General features: G+C 38.7%; 1 protein-coding gene across 1 annotated transcript in view; it reads left to right on the forward strand.

Moving 5' to 3' along the window:
• STK3 (serine/threonine kinase 3) overlaps positions 1 to 12,096 on the forward strand; it is a 128,160-nt gene that overhangs the window by 3,630 nt on the left and 112,434 nt on the right. Inside the window, exons 2-4 of the mRNA XM_058824626.1 lie at positions 3,293 to 3,373; positions 3,807 to 3,935; positions 5,846 to 5,960. Of these exons, the coding sequence (XP_058680609.1) occupies positions 3,293 to 3,373; positions 3,807 to 3,935; positions 5,846 to 5,960 (325 nt within the window). The remainder of the gene's footprint in view (positions 1 to 3,292; positions 3,374 to 3,806; positions 3,936 to 5,845; positions 5,961 to 12,096) is intronic.

Here is a 12,096-nt window from a genome sequence, read left to right on the forward strand (position 1 = left end):
AGCTCATAACTACCACCTCATACTTTAGATTCTAGAGCAAAAAAATAACCCAGAACACCTTTCTGTCCAGGTTTTATACTCAACTTCTCTGCATCTCCTTTGGATTTTCTCATGTATAGAGATCTGTACCTCACACACACATATGGCACTTGCATCCTTTAGTCAGAGTAAAGCAGTGCCTGCATTTACTGATTTATTTGTTCTGTTTTAACTGCTTGTGTTATGAAAATAGAGGCTCAATGAGGGAGAGAGGAATGAGACATGTTCTGTCCTTCTCTCCTATTTTTCTTGTGCCCTTTGTCTCTCCATTTTTCCCTCCTGCTCCCTCTTCACCTTGCCCCCTTCCCCCTGCCATCAAGAGCTGATGCTGAAGTCTTTGATGTGTTTCTCTGTCCCAGGACTGTTGCTTGCATTTAACCAACAAGAAACTGTTTCTGGTCTCTCCTTGTATGCTGCTTGGTGCTTTGCAGCCAGTTACACCGGTCACCACCTTCTTCCTCGTTTCTCCAGGAGTTCTCATAAATGCTGTCTTCACTGCAGCCCTTCAGGGTGTGTCCCGTGGTGTTCTGCAGCTCAGGAGCTGAATATTCTACTGAAAGCTCCAGAAACAGGACTCGTTAGAATGGCTGTCATTGGGATTTCTGTGTGATTCAAAGCCCTGTGGTGTTGGTGCTGCCACTTGAACGCCGGACCCAGCATCTGAACTCTTCCAGTGCTGGTGGAGGAGTGGGGGGTGCTTTGGGCAGGGTATTTGGTGAGGACATTCCTGAGGCCACGTACCTTTCTCACTGGAAATAGGCTTTGTATTAAGCTGCCTTAGTGTTAAGTGTGATTTGGTATTGTAACATGTGTGTCAGGGTTGGATAATATGAAAATAATTTTAAAACTACAGAATGCTTGTTTTTTTTTAATCTCCTGGCTGCATCTCAAGTACTCCAGATAAGGTTATTTGACAATGATGTTGGTTTTGATCAGTTTATGGCTGTTAGTGATTGTTTCACTAACTCTTCTCAGACACTCACAATGCTTTGCCATTAATAGTGCTGTTGGAACCCTTTTGGTATGCATTTTTTTGTTTTTTCCTTCTTTCTCATTTTAGCAGGTGTTAATGAGCAGGTGGAAGTGTTCTCCTTGTGGGCATCTCCAGTCAGGGGTGCTGTATACTTTCTCTTTTCTTGCTAAAAAGTTCAGGCCCTCTGCTTTTCTGTTCAGTACATCTTTTGTTACACAGCTCTTTGAGAGACTCAGCTAAAGGTTATGCTTTTTAATTTTCAGGGCTCTGCTCATATTATAAACATACTGTGCATGGGGTTTTTTGGTGGCAAGAAGGGAATCATGGCAGCAAGTTATTCTTGAATGCAGTCTTTAAGGCTGTATATAATCTGTTCAGAGAGGAAAGAAGTTTGGAACAAAGAAGCAAAATGAATGATTTATTCTTTAATACCTACCAGCAAAATATTTTTTCCTGTTTGATTTGTCTCAACATCAGCTTTTTCAGTAATGAAATATCTACTTCTCTGCAAAGTATAAGTTCTGTCTTTCCAATTTCTAGTGTCTAACCAGCAGAGAGAGTGAAAAAGAAAACAGAGTTTTGTTCTTGTAGGGCAGTTTTGCAGACATTATTTAGTTGTTTTCATTTGAATTTTTGGTGGTTTTCTCTATGTTGATGAGTTGTGCCTTTCCTTTGCTGTGAAGATTTTTATTTTCCCTAAGCAGACAGGCTTTCCAGCTTCTTTACTGTTTGCTGTAGCAAACTGCATGGTCTTTCCTGTAGTTAGTGCACCTTTTCTTACTGGTTGTGGATGCTTTTTGTGTTCATGTAATTGCTACCTCTGTGAAATTGTTCTTTGATGTATAAATGTGTGCACCCTTGTTTAACACCAATCCATATGACTTGTGTGCTTTTACAATTACTTTAAATTCTTTGCTTTTCCTTAGATGGTTGGCAATTAGAAATCTATTTTGACTCATGAGTTCCCTCATTGGTCAGTCACTTTAATTTTTTTTTATTTTGTGCATCACAGAATTGCATCTCCTAACATGAAAGGTTTATTTTTTCAGATCCCTGTTCTTCCACTATTAAGACTTGTCAATCTTTTCTGTCCATGCCCTTCTTCCTTCCCCTGTTTCATATTTGTTTCTAGAAAGTTGTGGGATAACTTAGTTTCCCTAAGTTCTCAATGATCTGCTGTTCTTCAAAGTTTCCTTTTTTTTATTCCCCTTTTCCTCCTCCTGCATATGGTATACATTGGATATATTGAACACTACAGCACCAGCTTTTCTTCAGCTCATCTTCCACTTTATTAGAAGAAGGCTGTCATGTAGAGTCAACTTGTTACTTCAGTCTTGCAGCAAAATTCCCTAGACCTTTAGGGTGAAGGATTTACATGTTGCAGCCCCCATCCCTGGTGCAATGTGTGTGTGGTTGTATTTTCCTGTGCTGTGTTCAGTGTTAGCTCTAGTGCAAGCTTGCAGCTGAATTGTGTTTTGAGATTTGCCAGGAGTCTGGGGGCCTGGAGAGCTGGGAATGCTAGAGACCAGGGAAAGGCTAGGACTGCTTGTAAAGGACAACAAATGGTGGTAAAAGGGAGTTCAAAGTGCTGGAAGAAATCATTGGGTGTTTCTGAGTGATTTGAGACTGTGTCAGAGAGAACTAAGGGCAAATACGGTCCTGTTATGGAATTAGAGATTGGGTTGCATCCTGTCCCTATGTGCATTTACAGAGATGCAAGAGAAGCTCTTACAGTACTCAGCTTTTGGAATTTCAGTCTTCTGCTACTCCCTGGGAAGTGCTCCCATATGCTCCCAGAATCATCTTGACTTCAGAATTCTGCTTTTAATGACATCATTCACTGGCTGATGAGGGGTGCAGTTTAGAAACTGAGTGCTTCATGTGGGTGAAGGATTGGTTTATAAATAGAGAACAGTGTGGCATCCCCTAAGCAGTAAGGGGCATGTGTTTGCATGCTGTTTTTGGAGGGAAGGTAAACTTTCCTGCATTCTTTGTCTGTTTCTATTTCAGCAAAGGAAGTAGTTTGAAGAGTGAATTGGTCCCATGCTGTGTTGAATTGAGCAAACATTAATAGGAAAGTGATAATGACAAAAATTGTCATAACTTAACCAACTATCATATAAGATGAATTAACGTTTGATTGCTCTTACACATTAAGTATTTTATTTTCATTGGAATATATTTTTCTTTGTAATAATTTATTCTGTCTGCTTGCTTGTGTGAAAATTTGCTTGAGTTCTTTCTCCCCCAAAAAATAAATAACTTTTGTCTTTCTTTTAGCAAACTGAAAAAGCTAAGTGAAGATAGTTTAACTAAGCAGCCTGAAGAAGTCTTTGATGTTCTGGAGAAGCTTGGTGAAGGGTAAGTACAGCTATTTACAGGGGCATAGGGTCAGAGGGAAACCATACATAAAGCATATGTTGGAATGTTGAGTTACAGAGAGAGTGACTGTAAATGCCTCTGTATAAGTTTTACTGCTAAAGCAAATGCATGCATTGGTAGATTTCTACACTTTCCCTTATATATTTATGCATTTTTGATGTCTGTTGTTTGTTAACACAGCAAATGTACTTGCACCTGTAATGGAATTAGAAACTCTTAAATCTTGACAAAAAATTCTGCTGTCTTGACAAAACATTCTTCTGTCTTTCCTGAGGTCTTGGTAGAACTGATCTTTTTGCAGCCTGAAAAATGCTCACACTTCTGCATGAACATATGGCTTCTTGACTTTTTGTGCATAATGGAAATCAGGAGCAGTTTGCCTTGTTTTTTAAAAAGATTGTCTCATTTTTAGGTCTTATGGTAGCGTGTTTAAAGCAATACACAAAGAATCTGGACAAGTTGTAGCAATTAAACAGGTCCCTGTGGAGTCAGATCTTCAAGAAATAATTAAAGAAATCTCTATAATGCAACAATGTGACAGGTAGGTATGACATTTCTGTTCCCTTTCTATGAGTCTATGTGAAAATGTATTTCTGCTTGTGAAAATAGCTGAAATATAAGCAGCTGCCAACTTTTTCATGGAAAGTAAATTGTCCAACATAGACTTTTTCTAATTAAAGGAACGGCTTTCTGGATCTCCTTCTCTCCTTACCTTGGATTGAAGGAAGTACAAATAGTGTACATTACAAAAACTGTTGGAAGAAGAAATACTGGTCTCTGCTTAGAATTCTCTGTGCTTGCTTCACTTTACTTGCACTCTTAAGGCCAAAGGTTACTGTTTTCTTTAAATGTCTTTGGGCTTTGTGAAATTCTGAGTCTGCCTGTTTCAGAAGATTGATAAAGATGTTTCTAGCAGAAGATGAATGGCTAGCAGTTACCTTCCAGAAGGATATTTTCTTGGCTGCCATTTTCCTGTGAGAACATTCCTTTCAAAATGTGAGCAGTCTTGTGAAAGTGCTGGTGGATAGTTACCTTACACTTGTTCACAGATTTTATGATTGCAGGTTTTGTAAAAGAGGAAGCCTTAATGCAAGGATGCAGAAATTACTTTGCTATTTCTGTTGTCTATGGAGTTTTGGGCTACAACTTCAGAATGAAACTTATTAGTGTTAGTCTTTAGGCAAATATGAACAGTGTTTTGAGATTGCACAGCACTTGATGTTTTGAAAAGATCATCTTGTCCTGATTGATAATAATACCCAGTTGTTGCTGGGAATTCTGGCATAGTGTAAATCTGGTAAGAGATGGTCACAAAAATCAGTGGGTTTTCTTTAGGATTCCTCACTTGATGAATTTATAAGGAGCAAGGTCAATGTGTCATGCTTGTAAATAGTGGACATTTGGACTAGTTAGGAGGAGACTGACCCACCTTTCCTTCTGAAAGTGCTAACAGTTGCTCTTAAATGAAATAGTTTTTTGATTGTGTTGACCTGTCTTTTTGTAAAGATACCATGTTGCAGAAGGCAACCATAGGTCCTCTCTTCTTGTACCAGTTGTCTCTATGAAGAATGTTGCTGCCAGAAATGCTGATCCTAAAATACAGTTCCTTGCTCCAAAACAAAATGGTGTTTGATTCCACCCCATAATGTAGGTGTTCTGATGAGAAACCACTGTCTGAAATCTCAGTATGTCACTTCCTTTGTGGGTGATAGATGACAGTGGAACTGTAGCCTTCTTTGTTTCAGTTCCTGCCAAAAACCCCACCCCAAACCTTCAGTCTTGTATTTCCCTAAATACACCATCTAATAACTTCTGAAGGATGATTCTTTTTATGTTTACCACATCTGTTTCTGCCTTTCTTGTGCAAGTGACTCCAAGGAAGCATTATGTCAAGTGGCAAACTGATGAGTAGCAAAGCAATACCTTCTGTTTGTGACAATGCTATCACTTCTCATGAGGTGCTGAGTATGAAAAGCATTTGCAAATCCAGCAGGCTTCAAACCAGCATTAGATTCTTTTTAATAAGAAAGTCTAGTTCTGTCCTTGAAATAAATTCATTCTTGCAAAACTGGGAAAACATGGTTGAGTTTCCATGTGATTTTGCTCTGGAGAGAAGAAAACAAGGCAGTCTTTCTAAAAAGAGAAGCATTCAAGAGAGGCCTTAGAGGAGGGAAAAACAAAGCTTTTTATCAGATGACTGATGTTTGGGAAAACTTGGTCTGTATTTGAAGATTGTGGAAAACTTATATACATAGTAGTGCCTTTATCATTTTATTAAGTAATCATAATCATAAAAGGGCATTGGTTAAGCTAGTTACAAATTTAAAATGTATTCAATTGCATTTTCTCTTTAGCTTTGTCAAACAGCTTATAACAACAGGTGTGCTGGTGATTTTTTTTTTTTTGTCTTCTACTAAGAATTCATCTATTTAACTTTTTTTTTCCATTTAGTCCTTATGTTGTCAAGTACTATGGCAGCTACTTTAAGAACACAGATCTGTGGATTGTTATGGAATACTGTGGAGCTGGCTCTGTTTCAGACATAATTAGACTGCGTAATAAAACGGTGAGTTGTTTTTTTACAAAATATATTTAGCAGTTCATGAACTCAATTGTGAATTAAGTTTGGAAGCCAGAATAAAAGCTGGAGTTACAAGACAAGATCTTGGCTGATGCCAAGGGGCCTATCTGTGCCTTGCTTCCCAGGAAACAAGCTCATGCAGTTTGACTGTCATTGTGCATGCCTCTCTGGGCTGGTCACCAGCAGAAGCAAATGCATTTTGAAATACAAAGATCTTGGGAATTTCCTAAAAATTACTGCTTTGTAGAAGGCAAAATTGTGGCTTCTTTCCCCTACCCCTTCCACCTTACAGTCTGTCAGCAGCCACTTAGTAGCTGCATAGTTTGGAAACAGGTGTAAAACTGTCTTGCTCTCACTCAGTAGTTAGGGAGCATGAGAAATAACTGGCATTACTCAAGGAATGAGAGGGGAAGAGATGCCAACTAAGGAATGTGAGAGGGAACCAAAATGAGGGTTGTATGGAAGTGTCTTCATGCACTTACAACAGCAGTAATATAGAGGAAGCCTGTAGGAAGCAGGTATTGTTAGTTCTCATGAAGAAACAGCTTCTCTGAAAAGTGTTTTGTTGTAGGTGTCAAGGAGCCTTGAATGCCTTTGAGTCCATTGTTTTCAGTAATAAGCTGTAACATGAGGTATTCTTTTTACCAGCAGGTACTCTGAGGTGACACTACTTGCTGGGCTTCACATTTTGTAAACACTCCTTGAGATGTTCCTTGCACCTTACTGGGGGAAAGTAAAGGAGAGAAAATCAATGTTTAGAAAACAAGACATAAAAGAAAATGGAATCAGGTTTATTAGGAAGTTGTGGTGATATTGAGACTAAAGGGAGCCCCTTTGGATAAGGTGGCTTGTATCAAGGCTGCTGTGGTGTTGAAGTGATGGGGAAAAGACAAAACCAATGTGAGATTGCTGGAGTTCTGCAATCTTCAAAACTGGTGTTCTTGCTGTTGGATATTATCCAAGGATCAGTAGCTCTAGTAAGAAATGGCACAAGCTGCTCCAAAATTAAAAAACCAAAACAAACCACAATCCATTTCAAACAGAACTTTAGAAAAGAAAAAAAGGAGCAAACTTGTTTGTGCATTGATAGAAAATGCTTGCATTTTTATTTTAAAAAAGGTGTCCATATGAATGTGTGTGTACTTATATAAAATTAGGCTATCTAGTTTTTCTTATATCTGTTGTAGGATACTGACATAGTAGATGAATTAAAGACTTGAGGGGAAGGGATATTGGAGTCTTGGACCAAATACATACTGATGATCAGACAAACTCTGTCTTCTGCTGCTGTTAAGGTCCATATGATTAAATAGCATGAATTCTGTTTTAAGACACAGAATAACCAGTAAATGCATGGATACCAATGATAAAGCTTTTGTAAAGGCAAGTCATGGAGTGCATGGCTGGTAGGGTTCTGGGAAGGAGTTGGTAAGGACACAATTGGTGCTGGCTGATGTAAAGTTGGTTGCATGTGCTGGAAGGTTTATGGACAGACTTGTACACCAGAGGCTCTTCAAGCAAATACAGCTGTAATCTGGAGTAAATGAGAAGTTCTGTCACAGGTGGATAATTGTTTAAAATATAACAAAGAGTGTATTTTGGCCTACTATATGGGTCTGTGGGTAGAAAGAGGGTAGAAATACTGGTGAGAGAGGTTGTATTCCTAGCAGTGGAAACTGGCAAAGACTTGCAAGGCTTTGTGGTACTGAGAAAATAAGCACAACTAAATGTGAAGAAATACATTTGGCTTGGTGAGGAAGGCAAAGCCTTTATATTGAGGTTCACAAGTGCTTGAGCTTAACTTTTAGAAACAGTTGAATAAGTAAAGTGGTTGTCAGAGGTTACAGTGGTACCAAGGACACAGCAGAACTATAGAAGTTAAAGAAGGTAACAACGGTGATTAAAAGATTATTTCTCTAGAAGCAGATAGCCAGATGCATTTGGATATTTCTGTAATGAGAAGAGGTACCTGGAAGGAGAGACAAGGTGAAAGGTTTTGAAAACCATGCATAGTGCCAAGAAAGTAAAATATGGGTATCTTACTGTTTATTACAAAACAAGAGATCACTTGTCACAGTAGATGCAAAGCAAAGATTTTTTCTTTGACATGATGATGAGGATTACTGTATAGTTATAGAAGTTCTTGTAGGTGCTGAGAGTTGATTTTCAAAAGGCAGCTAAATAAGACCAGGAAAAAATGACTGCACTCAAATGGGTAATGACTGGAGCAGGAAATCCATGTGCTTCAGAAAAGGTGAAGCACACAACTGTCACAGTTTACTTGGCATATACTCACATTCAGGCAGGTTACCAGGCTGGACAGAATTTTCATCCTGGTGTAGAATATGGAATGTTCTAGTGCCTATCAAAAAAAAAAGCAAAGCAAACTCCTCAATTCCTCAATTTCTCCCTTGCTATGCTTCTGTCTTACAAGTTTTGGAAGGTTTAGGCAGAGGCTTTGGACATGTTTGAATGCTCTTGCTCTTTGTGGAACAGTGGCCTGATCACTGACTGTGTGATGGGAAGCTTGGGACTGTTACTGGAATGAGGCTGCTTAAAGTACTTGAGCATTCTGTTGGTGACTTTACATTTTATTTATTTATTTATTCATTCATTCATTAAAGGGAAATAAGAAATGGTTTTGTAATAACATAAATATATTCACTTGCTAAGAAGGAGAGAGTTGTTTCTTATTTTATCAGAATATTTACTGAATACAGTCAGACACTTAGAGTTATGTATTCTGTAACTTTCTTAAATTGTCAAATGAAGACTGTGGCTGGGCCAAGGAAAAGTTTATTTCCTGCTTCTCATATTTAAGGAAAAGAAATAGAGAAAGTTGAAGTAAGAACCCTTTAGTGCAATGGCCATTAGGATTATCATTTGGACTTGATCTTAAAGATCTCTTCCAACCTAAATTATTCTAGGATGATTATTAAGTCAGGTCATAGGAGAAGCTGGATTTCTCCTCCTGTTTGGAGAGGAAACGTTAATATGTGTTTGCCTTTGTTACTTGTCTCTAAAACTAAGAATTTATCGATCATCTTCTGTTTTAGTGGTTTCTGTTTTTCAAAAATTGTGTTTGTCTTGAAAGTGAGCAACACTGGGCTTTTTTTCCACTGTTCTAGTGGACCAAAACCGAGGAAACAATCCAGAGTTAGGGTAATTTTTAGTGACTGTTTGGAGCCCATTCATATGAAGAAGTTTTCAGCTTAGCAAGAGCAGGGTCTTGTCCAAGAGGCCTGAGCCATTAATTTGAAGTTAAATGGACCCCTGCAATTCTACTGGAGTCTTCTAATGTGCCAGGCAGATCAGCAGCACTTGAGCAAATCCATGGTGCTTGTTAGCTCATCCAGGGTGTGGTGTTCATCAGTCCTGGGCAGCAAACTTAGATCTAGTTTTGTCTGCTTTTCTCAGAGACTGGTTTGGGAGGTACATGTATCTTATGCATTCAGGCTGTGGGCTGCTGCCAGGAAGGGCAGTTCTGCTGCTGTCCTCCAACCTGACTGGTGTGTTCCTCCTGCCTTTTCCATGCCTCAGATGCAGTGATTGTCTGTGGCTGCCGGGTGATCTTCAATAAGCTTGATGATATGATGGGGACACTTCCTCTCTTCTGTCCTCACCACCCCTCATGAGTTAACTCTGGACTTACTGTGGCAGCATAGTGGCTTCATCTGATGCAAGGCATGAGTATTGTGGAAAGGCAAGGAAGAGCATGTTGGAGACTGACTGTCAGTGTCAATAGATGAGATAATTACAGTGTGAAGCAACACTCACTGGCTGCCCTTAACATAGGGGAGAATATTTACTCACCACCAACCTTGTTTCTCTAATGATTATTGAGGGTGCATTTGCTCATCCACTGATCATGATTAACTAAGTCATTCTAATCCTGACTCTTTGGGGACCAAATTCAGCTGACTGAAACATACCAGGTAGTTGCTATGTTGTAGGTTTATCTGACAAACCTGTCTTACTTGGGTCAGTATTGTAAGTAACAAGTGTAGGAGTGGATTGCTGTGCAGGTACTGTGCAGTTGGGCCCAGAGATTGTTCATTTTGTATCTAAAATGATTTCCTTTACATGCCACTTTTTCAGTTATATATGTAATGCCACATGTACTCCTAATGATTAGCTTCTGCCATGTTTTCTTAGCTAATTACTTTTTTCTGTGTGTTTAAGCTCCACTAATTCAAGTGAATAGTGTATCCAAATCTCTGGATGCTGTATTTAAATCTCCTGCTGGATTTTCTTTCTCTGTATGTTACCATGGGCATTCAGGGTAAATCTTTTGTTATCTGGGCTAAAGGCATTTTGCTCATAAGGATGTTGTTTTGCAGTTTTAAGCAGTCATGTTTCTCAGTAATTTCACAGTTAAAATATTTCCAATTTGTAAGCCTTTGCTTCACTAAAGTTCATGTGATCATTAGCTGTAAAGCAGCTGCCTAGGGCCTAGTACCTCTTGTACGTTTTAAGTAGCATCTATCACAGTATCACTCCTCAGTTGGACCCACGTGGATTAATTAATACCCAGACAGTCCATACAAGGATTGAAATTCCTTCTGCACTGGCTCACTCGCTTATCTCATCTTGGTGTCCATGGACAAGTCCATCCTGGCTGTGCTGCTGGCCATGTTCTGTCAGTGGGCCTTCAGGTGATGAATTGACTCAATGGGCTAATCAGCTGTGTTACTCTTCAGAGACTGAGCTTTAGGCCAACATTCTTAAACTGCTTTTCTTTACAGGTTGAGGAAAAGGAGGAAAGAACTTGATCACAAATGTCCTGGTTGCCTTGTTCTGTGTTTAGCCTTACAAAGCAGTTTAGCTTATCCTAGCTTCTGCAATGCAACACTGAGATTATTCAGTGCTTGTCTGATAAAATCCTTACTATGGCTCTGAATGATTGGCTGCTATATAAATGCTGGGAATTATTTTTCCTTAGTTCTTTAGAGTAGCATTGTAAGTTCCTTAAAAATGGATTGTGCTGTCTGACTCTCAGAATGATAGATCTTTCTTTCAGTGTTGCATTAAACTGTGTTTATCTGCTTGGAAGTTTGCTCATGAAAATTAGTGTTTTTTCCCTGAGCTGAAAAATCTTCGTATGCCAGGAATAAAATGCAAGTTATGTGTTGGCTAATTTTTATGAAAGAAAAAGAATCTTGAGCTACACTGGTATTCATCCATTTCCAAAATAACTATGTATGTATTACACGCAACTACAGTTGACCAAAAGCATTCAGAAATGGGCAAGTTTCAAAACAAAGATTGGCTATGCAGCATCCTCTGGTAAATGTGCTTTGGGGTACATTAACTGTCCTCTCTTCCCCTTTTTCTACAGTGTTAGCAGATCATGCTCACTCAGTGAGGACTAATATGCTATTAAATTATACACCCTCTGAAGTCCTGTGTTTGTTTGTAAAATACTATAACAATTGCTCTGAAGACAGAATTATCTCTTCCCAAACTTTATCTGACCTTCTTCTTTCCATTAAAAGAAATACTGTTACTAACTTGTGCCATGAACATCTACAAGTCAGTTCTAAGAAGAATTTGATTCCTGGATGATTTCTACATTTCTGTGATTTCCTACAGGTGCATAAAATGTTGGAGTTCATTTTATGAGCTATCTTAAAACTAGCCATGGAATACTAAAATGCTCAGCATCATATAATTCACCTTCTGTTTAAAAAAATGTACTTCTTGGAAGAAAGTTTACAAAATACTACTTAAGTTCTAATGGTTGTATTTGCTGGGTTTCACAATGTTTATATTTGCTACTGATCTCTTTGCAGTCAGGTCACTGCTAAAAGATGAGCATAGCTATGGTATGTTGAGGAGGAGACAGGATTTTCACTTTTTCCTGATCTGAACAGTCTGATTAGTTGCACAGTCAACAGATCTCCTTTGCCTCCTCACCCATGTTTCAGAAAATCTGTGGAACTTCTGGAAGAATAGCAGAACTTGCATCTGTGGTTTGAAGTCAGTCACTCAAATAATTTTTCAAATAAAAAACTGTTAGAATTACTCAATGCAAGCAGCAGCTTTTTTCCCCTCTTGTAAATAATTTTTAGTTAGTGCCAGTTTTAAGTTGCTCAGACAATGAAATGACCATATAAACATA

Source organism: Ammospiza caudacuta, chromosome 1, assembly GCF_027887145.1.
Source record: "Ammospiza caudacuta isolate bAmmCau1 chromosome 1, bAmmCau1.pri, whole genome shotgun sequence".
Taxonomy (NCBI): Eukaryota; Metazoa; Chordata; class Aves; order Passeriformes; family Passerellidae; genus Ammospiza; species Ammospiza caudacuta.